Here is a 13,597-nt window from a genome sequence, read left to right on the forward strand (position 1 = left end):
ACACACACACACACACACAAATTAGTGGATTTGGCTATTTCAGCCACACTTGTTATTGACAGGTGTATGAAATACATATACTGTATACAGTGGTGATTTTCGCATGTAAATCTTGGTGGGGGAAAAAACTGTTCATTCAGCCTCATTTACTGCCTTTAAAAAAAGCATAGCTGATATGGCTGACTTGCTTAAACAAATGTGGTTTCTACTGACAATTGAGATGTACAAACTATGGGATAAGGGGGCGGCAAGAGGATAAGAGGCAATCCGTAATTTCGATTAAGACATTAATAACCGAGCTGGGACAGACGTTGTCAATATAACTATTTGTTCAGCACTTTTGAAATGTACAGCGACAGAATTCAGAACATGGGTCGTTCTTACAGTATTCTCCCTGTACACCAAGTCAGAACTGTAGGATAAATAGAGGGGGCATATAAGCAGACAATGAAAGCTCTTACAATATTTGATGATAACATTTCTTTAAAACAGGTTATCGGCTACATGTGAACCACCAAGTCAGAACAAATCAAATCAAACTTTATTTGTCACATGCGCCGAATACAACAAGTGTAGTCCTTACCGTGAAATGCTTACTTACAAGCCCTTAACCAACAGTGCAGTTCAAGAAGAGTTAAGAAAATATGTACCAAATAAACAAAAGTTAAAAAATTATAAAAAGTAACACAATAACATAACAATAACGAGGCTATATACAGGGGTTCAGTGTGCGGGGTTACAGGTTAGAGGTAATTTATACATCTAGGTAGGGGTGAAGTGACTATGCATAGATAATAAACAGGGATTAGCAGCAGTGTACAAAACAAATTGGGAGGGGAGGGGGGGGGGCTTTTGGTCCTAAACATGGCACTCTGGTACCGCTTTTATTAATTTTTTTATTTTTTTATTTTACCAGGTAAGTTGACTGAGAACACGTTCTCATTTGCAGCAACGACCTGGGGAATAGTTACAGGGGAGAGGAGGGGGATGAATGAGCCAATTGGAAACTGGGGATTATTAGGTGACCATGATGGTTTGAGGGCCAGATTGGGAATTTAGCCAGGACACCGGGGTTAACACCCCTACTCTTACGATAAGTGCCATGGGATCTTTAATGACCTCAGAGAGTCAGGACACCCGTTTAACGTCCCATCCGAAAGACGGCACACTATACAGGACAGTGTCCCCAATCACTGCCCTGGGGCATTGGGATATTTTTTTAGACCAGAGGAAAGAGTGCCTCCTACTGGCCCTCCAACACCACTTCCAGCAGCATCTGGTCTCCCATCCAGGGACTGACCAGGACCAACCCTGCTTAGCTTCAGAAGCAAGCCAGCAGTGGTATGCAGGGTGGTATGCTTGCCGTGCAGTAGCAGAGAAAACTGTCTATGACTTTGGTGACTGGAGTCTCTGACAATTTGATGGACTTTCCTCTGACACCGCCTATTATATAGGTCCTGGATTGCAGGAAGCTTGGTCCCAGTGATGTACTGGGCCATACGCACTACACTCTGTAGCGCCTTACGGTCAGATGCCGAGCAGTTGCCATACCAGGTGGTGATGCAACCGGTCAGGATACTCTTGATGGTGCAGCTGTATAACTTTTTGAGGATCTGGGGACCCATGCCAAATCTTTTCAGTCTCCTGGGGGCAAAAAGGTTTTGTCGTGCCCTTTTCACGACTGTCTTGGTGTTTTTGGACCGTGACAGATTGTTGGTGATGTGGACACCAACAGTAGACTAAATTAAGTGGGGAAAAAATACCAAATTATTAGGGTGATGCACATGGGCTACTAACATCTTACTACACAACATACACTTAGTATTACTTTCTAAGCTACAGTATACACATCTCCCTGGCATATTACATCATTTATGCAGCAGCATTCAAGACATTTTTGGACTCACCACTCATTGTTGAATTTGTGATTTCCAACTTGTGCAATGTTTATGTCCAATGGCCGATGAGCACTGATATGTTTAATCTATAATTTCTCTTCATTATTCCTCGTCATATGACAAGGATTAAAAAGGAGTTGTCTGTAGTTGTCGACTTGATTCATGATGATGACTGTTAGCGAAGATTTTGAAAGTATGATGTTGACATAATCAGTCCAATCAAAGCTACTGTAGATATAACTTGATTTGATATAATTTTATCTGTGGACAATGACCTTGAACCTTCTTGGGTGGGCACTTCTAATGTAACTATGGCAGCACCCAAGGGGCCATCAGCCTCAGAAATTGCAGCCCAAATAAATGCTTCACAGAGTTTAAGTAACAGACACATCTCAACATCAACTGTTCAGAGGAGACGAGGAGTGAATTAGACATTCATGGTCAAATTGTTGCAAAGAAACCACTACTAAAGGACAACAATAAGAAGAGACTTGCTTGGGCCAAAAAAACTAAAGCAATGGACATTAGACCAGTGGAAATCTGTCCTTTGGTCTGATGAGTCCAAATGGGAGATTTTTGGTTCTAACCGTCGTATCTTGGTGAGACGCAGAGTAGGTGAACGGATGATCTCCGCATGTGTGGAGCATGGAAGAGGAGGTGTGATGGTGCTTTGCTTGTGACACTGTTGGTGATTTATTTAGGATTCAAGGCACACTTTAACCAGCATGGCTACCACATTCTGCAGGGATACGCCATCCCATTTGGTTTGCGCTTAGTGGGACGATCATTTTTTTCCCAACAGGACAATGACCCAAAACACACCTCCAAGCTGTGTAAGGGCTATTTGACCAAGGAGAGTTATGGAGTGCTGCATCAGATGACCTAGCCTCCACAATCACCCGACATCAACCCAATTGAGATGGTTTGGAATGAGTTGGACCGAAGAGTGAAGGAAATGCAGCCAACAAGTGCTCAGCATTTGTGGGAACTCCTTCAAGACGGTTGGAAAAGCTTGCTTTTCAGTCCAGGAGTAGGTTTAATCTGTGTCTAGGAAAACAAACCAAACAGATTAGTAATCAATCTATGGTGTTTTACATCTCCCCTAATATACTTTACCAACTCAGTGACCTTGTGGTTAGTGTGTCTGCCCTGAAGTTGGAAGGTTTGGAGTTCAATTGCTGGCTGAGTCATACTAAAAACTGAACCCAATGCATTTCTGCTTGGCATTCAGCATTAAGGAGATAGATTAGGGGTTAGGCCTTGCAATAGACAAACATATTTTCCAAGCTGCTTCACACTGCAGAAACAAGAGATAGGCTCCTGCTCCTATGATGTGTTTCGGCTCGCAGAAGCCAAGGCTACTTATGACACAGGTAGCTGGTGGGACCTTAATTGGGGAGGACAAGCTCATAGTAATAGCTGGAAACACATGGTCTCCATGGGTTTGATACCCTTCCAGTCACCACATATTGATGATACATTATAGTTAGTCTGAAACATAATATTTGTTCATGTCCGACCCACTCCTTGGATGACATCAAGTCGGTTAAGGAAGCAGTTTATGGTCAGCAAAGTATTAAAGGTGATCTCCAGGGCATCGTTCCAGACATGATCACAATAAGGACATTGTTATTATTTTACCACCACTTACTAGAACACAGTGAGTGACATTGATAAAGGCTGTATTATAATTCCTAATCTGGCAGCCTGGTCTCAAAGACTAGACGTAACATAGTAAACCCAAATTAGTATGATATGTTACATTTGGTATGGTTACAGAAGACAGAAGGTTACAGAAGACAGAAGGTTACTTCAGGCAAAAACAAAAGAAGGGTGGTTGGTCAAAGATCAAAGTAGGGTGGTTGGTCGGGGTGGATGAGAGGGCATATAACATGAATGTCTAGCAACCCAAAGGATGTGTGTTCGAATCTTATCATGAACAACTTTACCATTTGAGCTAATTAGCAAATATTTACTACTTTTTAGCTACGTAGCAACTACTTAGCATGTTAGCTAACCCTTCCCCTAAACTTAAGCTTTTAACCTAACTCCTAACATGACTAACATTAGCAACCTAGCTAACATTAGCAACCTAGCTAACTGAGCCACTTAACTAACATTAGCCATAACAAATTGGAATTTGTAACATATATGTTTTGCAAATTCATAACATTGTACGAATTGCAATTCGTAACATATCATGCACATTTTTATTCATACCATATAATATGAAACGAATGATGGACATCTACAAATGAATACAAAACGTAACATATCATACTAACGGCAGTGTCCTGGATTTACTTTTACTATGTTATGTCTACCCCCGAGTCCAGGTTGAATCTTGAATTTTTTATCTGAAGTATAAACACAGTCATAAAGTGTCAAAGTCCAATGCTGTTTCGTCATTCACTGCACGTGCATAAGTGAAAGTTTGCAGGACAGAACAGTATATAAAGAGAGTACGAATCTCCATTCATCACTCCATCACTGGCCTACCCGAGGAAGAGTACCTGAAGAAAAGAGTGATTTACCTACTACAAAAGGTAAGTCCTACAGCATCTGTTACCTAGTGTCGACTCATTCAACTTGGCTTATTTTCTCTCCCTTTCTTAATTTAGATGTATGTATTTACTGTGGTGATGATGAACTTTTAGCTAGATTTTTAAGGTTGTCTTCTGTTGGGAAATACTCTTGTCTAGTGATAGTCTGAAATGATTGTGTATCACTCTCTCTAGTTGATTCTCCAACACGTTCTCTCCCTTTTCATCCAGACAAGCAGAACCACCATCATCACCACCATGAAGGTTCTGATCATCTTTGCACTACTTTGTGTCACACTCTCTGCTAGGGCAGCAGCAGGTAAGAGAGCCAAATACTCAACAATGTCACTAATACAGCACAGGGTAATTCATTGTTACTGAATAATGACAATAGTTGTGTTTTCCCTTTAAGTTCCTGTGGAGAGCGATGCTGTGGCGGTAGAAGAGCCAAAAAGTGCCCCAGGTTTGTAGCTCTAATTATGTTTGTATTGAGAGCAGTAATAGAGCACTGAATCATTACTTCTCCCAATTCCCAGTTGAATGAAAGTCAAATTGATTTCCTTGTTCTGTGTTTCTGCAGAGGAGGCTGTTGAGGTTGAGGCTCCTGCAGCAGAGGAGAAGCTGAGTGACGCCGCAGGTCAGTTCTGCTCTATGGGCTTTAATCAAGCAGGAGCATCACTGTCTATTGCGGAGCATCACCTCATTTCCTGATCAATTACAATTACTTCACATTGGTACAAAACAAATTAATTAAACTACAGGTCACGTATAAAATATTAGCTATGAAAATAAATATATTGAATCTCATTGTCGGGGAATTGCTGGTGGATTTCAAAGTGATATTCTTGTCTGATTATGTGTTTAGGTGTCTTTTCAGAAGATGAGAATGAGGCAGTTGAGGTGGCTGCAGCAGCACCTAACGATAAAGGTAGGGACTCTCCATGAGGAATGATGTTAAGTTAACCATCACTAGTTCTACTATTGATGCCTGTGTACACCGTGCAATGCATGATCACAATGAAATAATGTTTTGGTTTCCCATCAGCAGGGAGGGAAAAAACACCAGCATGACTAAATAAACATTCATGTTTTATATTATGAGATCAAACGTTTTACTTTGGAAAGTTCATACTCCTGACAATATCAACTCCTTGTATTACGACGTCAAATCATTGTTGTATTTTATCTGCGTCCTCACAGCGGCTCGCAGGTTCTGCCCTGACGGATGGTTCAGCTACCAGTCCAAGTGTTACATGTTTGTGAACACTCCTCGGTCCTGGTTCGGAGCCGAGGTAACGCACTTCTCAATGTAACATATTTAGTGTCTAAAATCTTGACGTGAATTAGTTACTATGACTGCAAATTGTGCACTTTCAAAAAATGTTTGTGTCTGTATACTGTAATGTCACTATGAGGGAGCTCAACACTTTTGTTCACGTGCAGGCCTACTGTGTGAGTGTGTGCACGTGTCTCACCCCTCACCTCCCCGCTCTTCTTTCAGGAACATTGCAATGAACTGGGCGCCAGCCTGGCCTCCGCCAGCTCCTCCCCTGAGTATCGTTACCTGCAACAGATAACCAGAACAGCCAACAGAGCCACTGCCTGGATCGGTGGATTCTACCTCCAGGTGAGAGAAAGGGTCGCCCTGAAAACCTCCGACATCTAAGCATACGTAGCGCCCCGAGTTTTTCTGACAGAGCACATGGCCGGGAAACACTCTAGGCCTTGTGTTTAAATAGCTTCTGATATTTTAATCATGCAGCTAGGTATGATATCAGATCTGTTAGTGGTAAGGGATAGTAGTGCAGCTAAGTCTTATGACTCTTCCTTTACTCAGGGAACTTGGATGTGGATCGACCGCTCAGGAATGTATTACACCAACTGGTACAGCCAGAGCACCGCAACCAGCAACTCCTGCATGTACCTGCAATCTGCTGGTAAGACATGAACCTAAAGATGTTCAGCCTGGTCTCATGGACTAGACGTAACATAGTAAACGTAAATCCGGGACACTCATATTAGTATATTACCTGAAAAGTAATGACAGGTAGCCTGGTTCCGGAACTGTATGACGTGTTAAAATATGCCAGATAAAATTACTAAGATTTTTGTTTGTCTTTTTGTAGTGGGCCAGGGCTGGAGGAACCTCGGATGTGGCACACAATACCCATTCATCTGCGTCCACAACTATCGCTGTTAGTCAACATTACGAAGATATTGCTAATTGCTTGACACCTTTTCTAACTGCTTTCAACATTTGCTTTGTTTACTACTGACTGTAAGTGACTTTATGTGTTCGCCAAAGGGCTAAATGTGATGCAATTTCAAATGTAATTGCCCATTTATGTACCTCAACCTGTATTGTTTTCCAGTAATAAACATTTTTTTAAGTACTTTATGACATTGCATAGGCTAGTACTTTCTGGAAGATGGCAGTATTGTCTAAGACCATCTCTGGCCTTTAAAAGGGTACATTTGCTGTTTAATTCTACACATGAATGAATTTGACCATAGCAAAGAGATGAGTATAAATGATTTGAGACGAGGACAAAAAGACTGGAGGGTCTTTTTTATTGAGCCTCAATTTACCCATTTATCGAGATCTGTCTAAGGGCTTGACATCTTTATACTGTACATGGCAGAAAAGTGAGCCGTAAAATAACCTAATCTCAAAATATGGTGGGGAAACTAACTTTAGAATTCATAGAAGATAAAATGGCACCTTTTTACAAGTTGTTCTATTCAAACAAAGCTTTTTACAATGAACGTAGGTCATACACAACCTGGAGAAAGTGCAACTAATTCTTGTCATTAAAACAATATTTATTTTCACGAAAACAAAGTGACAGGTGACAACTTGTTAAACTCAAATTCTGATGTACATTTCTGGTTGTCATTGACATGACTATTATCATGGATAAATGTCTCAGAAAAACCATAAATCAAGGGTCAATTTATCTACGTCTTGTAATAACTTACCTCATGTCAAATGTCCACCCGTTCGTTTTCTGCTGGCTTCTTGTGACGGTGATAGCGCACCTGCCACTAATGAAAATGAGGAATGTGTAGGCCTATACCGTCATCTACTGGGCTCGATTGGCATAAATGAGCAAGAGAAAAGGGAGTTGATGGAACTACTGTAGTAGGCTGGCTACACCTATAAAATGAAATAAATTGGGGTTCTACTGTAATGAGTATAATTTACTAACCAAATAAAAGTAACTCTGAGAACTCACATCTGTCCAATCACCCGGCCAATGTTCTTCAAAAGTTATCTGATCAGATTTCGGCAATCAAATTGTTTTAAATGGGGCGGCAGGTAGCCTAGTGGTTAAAGCGCTGGGCCTAGAAACTGAAAGGTTGCTAGATCGAATCCCTGACATGACAAGATATGTATCTGTCGTTCTGCCCCTAAACAAGACAGGTTCTAAACCCACTGTTCTAGGCTGTAAGTATAAATAATAATTTGTTCTTAACTGTCTTGCTTAGTTAAAATGTTTTGCTAATGAATAGAATGGGTGTATAATTAACTTGAAATGGGGATGCCATTATATTTATATGCGTTTAATTCGATCAGATAACTTTTTCAAAACTAGGCCTAGGCATTCAACATATGGTATATTTTTGTGGAGGTGGTAATTGTCTAAGGCAGTTGTTCCCAAACATTTTATAGTCCCAAAACCCTTTCAAACATTCAACCTACAGCTGCGTACCAGCAAAACACAAATGTTGTTTTTGACCATCACTGTAAGCCTGCCACACGCAAACTATACAATAAATGTATTAAACATGAGAATGAGTGAGTTGTCGTCACAACCCGGCTTGTGGGAAGTGTCAAAGAGCTCTTATAGGACGAGGCCACAAATAATAATATAATTATCAATAATTTTGCTCTTTATTTAGCCATCTTACATATAAAACCTTATTTGTTCATCAAAAATTGTGAATAACTCACCACCTTGACATTGTCCGTAAGCTTGAGTTCATTTACACACACAAAAAAATCATACAATGATGGAAAGACCTGTGTGTTGTAATCTAGATTCAGATCATTCAGGCGAGAAAAAACGTGTCATCATGCTTCCTGACTGGTGGCTCCTGAGATTCCTCTGTTGCTGTGGAGGTCCTCTTTGCTGCCTGTCCTTTAAACCATTCTGCAGCCATCTGTAACAACACATTCATACTGCTTTAAATAACAACAACCAGGCCATTTCATCAAAGCAAGAGTGGTATAGTTTGGCACACACTCAGACACCCACACACACACACACTCTCTAAAGGTGACATACCTTGGTGATGAATTCATCTTCTCCCTTGATCTTTCTGCCCCAGAGGTTCGTAACTTTGTCATACCAGTGCTGCTCCCCGAGTTCCTGACAAACTCTCAACTGTTCATTCTCTATGCACATCATGGCCATGTTCTGGTGGAGCTGATCGTCCAGCTTTTCCCCTTTCACGAAGTCCTGAATGCGCTTCAGGCAGGGGAAGCTTTCCTTCACGTCGGTTGAGGTCACTCCAATGGTCGCCACAAGGCACATCAGCTTGTAAAGCTCTGGTAGTGGGTTCTTCTGGGACCGGATGAAAAAGATCAATTCACAGAGCTTGTGGCTGTCCTGCTGCTGTCCTTGGCCTATGTAGAACGCCTTCAGGCCCACTCTGAGCCTGTCCATGTTGAAGAAGCCCCCGTAGAGCTTCACCAGGCTATCCACCACGTCTGTTGCGAAATGGATGTTAATGTCAGTGAACTTCACTGGATCCAGCAGCTCGAGGAAGCGTAGGTCATCCAGATGTGCGTAACAAACCTGGATCTGAGAGATGAGGGTTTCCAGAGCTTCGTAGTACACAGCCTTGAAGTGTGTCAGTGGATCTAAGTCATCTGTCCACTTGAGACTCTCGCATGGGTGTTGAGCCAATCTCTCAGCCTTCTGGTAGATGCTGTCGAAGGCAGAGTCAGACTTCTTGCTCTGGATGTGTTGAACCAGCTCCTCAATGCTTTGCAGGCTGCCACATCCATTGCTTTGTGCTTCAGTGTCAAATGCAACATCAATGTTGGAGAAAACCTGCGGTAGGTGAAGAGCTGGAACACAAACTGGAAATCCTCAAGTTTCGAAACAAGATTGTTTGCTTCATAGGATGATTCGCCCTTTACCCAATCCGTGTTCCCAATGTGGTTGATGGTGTCGTAAAATGCGTGGTAGGTGTTCGCCACTTCACTGAGGACGTCCAGTGGCAGTCGGTCAGCATTCACCTCGCTCCAAGTTTCATTGAAGAACCCCAGCCGGTGGGGAACAAAAACGAGGGGAACGGCCTCAGATCACAAAATATCTACTTCTGTCAACAGTGCTGAGACGGTTTGAGTAGGAGTTGAGGAAGACAGTGTTGTGGGCCATCTTCCTCACTTTTTCCGTCTGCATGTTTAGCTTGTGCGCAGACACGGCCATCCATTGTAAGACTGTACCACAAGTTTTTTTTATTCGCAGTCATGGTCGGCCATTTCCATACATATAAGGTCAGAACACCCCCTTCGTGCAGATGGAAACCCAGGAAATACTCCTGAATTGTCTACGTACTGAACCATGATGGAGTGTTGCCATTCCCAGCCGGAGCGTCCTGGCGTTCATCGATTTGCAGTGCAAAGAATGGGGCTTTTCTGATCTCTGCTTTTATCTCACCCAGAAGAGCTTCTGCACTGCATGCAATCATGCCGTTGACATTTGGGAAACCATTAGATTCTTCTTGTTTACTCACAAATGCACCAACCTCAGGTGAGAGTGTGCTGCTCCGCTCGTGGAGAAATACAACATTTCATGGGGGAGGGACCCGCCATTGTATTTATCGAAATCCCTGAATTCCATATCCTCACTTTCACCCAAATAGAGTGCAGCAAGGAGTAGCTTCTTTAACTAGTCTCGGTTTTTACACACTTGGGCATAGTGCTTTTTCAGTTGATTTCTAGAATTCCTATACATTGCTTGAATGGCCAGGTACTTCACGTTGAACCTATCTATGTGTCAATTCCTTTTTGGCCGAATATGAGGTTGTAGAATCAAATTTCCCACACACATGCTGTCCACTTGAAATGCTGTTGGCTGCTTGAAGAGAGGATAAGCTACCATTAGCTAAAGTAATTTTGCAAACTAAAACATTATAGCTTGCTAGTTGTAATAAAATCTTCCGTGTACTAGCTACTTGCATAGTTAGCACGTCATACCACGAGGACAGTAAGCTAGCACTAGTTATCAAGTTAGCTAGTCAGGCTTTTCAATTAGTTACTGCAGTGGCTGTATTTATCTACATTGCTTGCTATCACATTAAACAGTCTCACAATTTGACAATAAAATATTAATACAATTTTTTTTTTTTACACTGACTGTTATGGTTCTAAAGGGAGGAGAGGACAAAGCTGCATGAATTTAGCGCCCCAGTAATCTTAATTAACTTTACATTCCTGCCATTTGTCCTGCTTGTAAGTAGTCTCTCTTAACAGCATTGTATGACCTATTGTTCTGTTGACACAGAAACGCTTCACTAATCAGTACAACTTCCTCTATATTCCAGTTATTATACCTCAGATTGTTGAATTTATGCATCAAGAGTGTTGTGGTATTTTATTCACTGTTTATTCTGGCAAGATTTGATTATTATTGCTCGGATTGTCAGAATATTTGAATACTGAATAGCCTCATTAGAATAGAGCTGCAACAATTTGAGGGTAAATCCCAGAATCATTAGGACTACTTTGGGACATATTGAGTCCAGATTGGCTTAAATGCAATGGGTCAGGTTGTATTTTAAGATGGCTATTCACTTATTCGCACGAGTTTTCACACGTGACTCTGTAATCACCAATGATTTATATATAGGCTATACTAGATGACTAATAAGGCATTTTATTATATTGGAAAAAATATTTTGGAAGCAATATAAATTAATTTATTAATGACTACATTTGTTTGTGACACGTTTATCATATTACAAACACCTTAATGCATACTTTTAAATTATATTATGTGAGCTAAACATACAAAACCATTTTCCCCCTGAAGTAAAATCTTTTTTAGAGATTACTGAAATCTATGTCCCCACTACAGAATACTTAAATACATGTCATTTAATTGAAATACTGTAGAATTCCATTCATTCCTAAATGACGAGACAGCCTACAGGAAGGAGGTGAGTGCCTTGGCGGAGTGGTGCTAGGAAAATAACCTCAACAAAACGAAGGAGCTGATCGTGGCTTCAGGAGAGAGCAGAGGGAGCACGCACCCATCCACATCGATGGGGCCGCAGTGGAGAAGGTGAAAAGCTTAAAGTTCCTCAACATACACATCACTGACAATTACATTTACATTTAAGTCATTTAGCAGACGCTCTTATCCAGAGCGACTTACAAATTGGTGCATTCACTCATGTGGTGAAAATATAATCTCAGGAAATTTAAATCTACCTCTACCTCAAACTAGTCATGTTGGGCCGAGTTTAATTTAATAACTCATGATGCACTATTCCTCGAGGAGTTTTTCTACTACCACGTAATGGATACTGGTACTTCCCTAAGGGATACTCTCAGAGGTAGAGAATGGCGCCCTCACAATCTGAAATGACAATCTGAAATGGTCCACCCATACAGACGATGTGGTGAACAAGGCGCAACAGGAGGTTGAAGAAATTTGGCCCCTAAGACCCTCACATTTTTACCGATGCACCATTGAGAGCATCTTGTCAGGCTGTATCATTGCCTACATCTTGTCGGGCTGTAGCATTGCCTACATCTTGTCGGACTGTATCATTGCCTACATCTTGTCGGGCTGTAGCATTGCCTGGTACGGTAACTGCACCGTACACAACCGCAAGGCTATCCAGAGGGTGGTGCGGTCAGCCCAACATATCACACTGCCTGCTCTTCAGGATATCTACAGCACCCAGTGTCACAGGAAGGCCAATTACATAATCAAGGACCTCAGCCAAATGAGCCACGGATTGTTCACCCTACTATCATCCAGAAGGCGAGGTTAGTACAGGTGCATCCAAACTGGGACCAAGAGACTGAAAAACAGCTTCTATCTCAAGACAATGAGACTTAAATAGGCATCACTAGCCAGCCTCCACCCAGTATCCTGCCCTGAACTTAGTCACTAGCTGGCTATCACCCGGTTACTCATACCTGCACCTTAGAGGCTGATGCCCCATGTACATAGACATGGAACACTGGTCACTTTAATAAATGTTTAATACCATTTCCCCATTTCATATGTATATCCTGTATTCTAGTCAAGGCCATGCTATTCAACTATTGCTGTACAAATACTATTCTATTCACGTATTCTTCAGATATACTACGTATTATATCCACACTGTCCATAAATACCATCACACACACAACTCCAACATGGCTCATCCTAATATTTCTATATTTCTTAATTCCACTTTCATACTTTTAGATTTGTGTGTCAGATATTAGATATTAGATATTACTGCACTGTTGGAGCTAGGAACACAAGCATTCCGCTACATTCGCAATAACATCTGCTATATGTGTATGCGACCAATAAAATTTGATTTGATTGACATCGGCTGATTTGATATTAGCTGATGTAAAAGGGCTGTATAAATACATTTGATTGATTGGAAACAGCACCAGGCTTTATTTGAGTATGGGAACCCGACCCCGTGTGTATATAGTCCATACATTATTGCATGCTCACCATGTTCCTCCAGATAAGCCTGTAGTCGTGTGATCAGTTCCACTTTGTTGCCCTTCACATCTAGACCCCTGGTTTCACACTCATGCTTCAGTTCAGCAAGCTGTGGGAGACATGAGTGTAGATTACTGCTTAGACTACATTTGAGATGATTTCCTACTAAATGGCAATTTTTACAATTCAAATGTTACTGCCCAACAGCGAAGTGCTTGAACGTTAGGCCAAACATCCTGTACAATTTCATTCATTCACTTGTAGTCGCGCATGCGCTGATGTCAGTTGCCAACTTCACAGCCGTAGCAGAGCAAACTTTGGCCCTCGTTAAATAACAAAGCCACCCCAACCCAATACACGCGTGGATATCTCAAACGTCAAAATGCCTTGTTAGCTAGTTACACCGTGCAGCAAACATGGACTATTTCCGTCCTGTCCGGTAGCATCTGCTAGCTAGCTA

General features: G+C 41.6%; 2 protein-coding genes across 3 annotated transcripts in view; both read left to right on the top strand.

The window, feature by feature from the left end:
• The window catches only part of LOC129845363 (zinc finger protein 777-like), a 61,915-nt gene that overhangs the window by 45,160 nt on the left and 3,158 nt on the right, over nt 1-13,597 (top strand). The window lies entirely within an intron of this gene.
• Nucleotides 4,675-6,656, top strand: LOC129845382 (ladderlectin-like). Its single transcript, XM_055913297.1, has 8 exons — nt 4,675-4,760; nt 4,854-4,904; nt 5,022-5,078; nt 5,307-5,369; nt 5,642-5,733; nt 5,943-6,068; nt 6,279-6,378; nt 6,568-6,656. The coding sequence occupies exons 1-8, from the start codon at nt 4,700-4,702 to the stop codon at nt 6,639-6,641; spliced, it is 624 nt and encodes a 207-aa protein (XP_055769272.1). The 5' UTR covers nt 4,675-4,699; the 3' UTR covers nt 6,642-6,656.

The sequence above is a fragment of the Salvelinus fontinalis genome, unplaced genomic scaffold (genome assembly GCF_029448725.1).
Source record: "Salvelinus fontinalis isolate EN_2023a unplaced genomic scaffold, ASM2944872v1 scaffold_0285, whole genome shotgun sequence".
Classification (NCBI taxonomy): Eukaryota; Metazoa; Chordata; class Actinopteri; order Salmoniformes; family Salmonidae; genus Salvelinus; species Salvelinus fontinalis.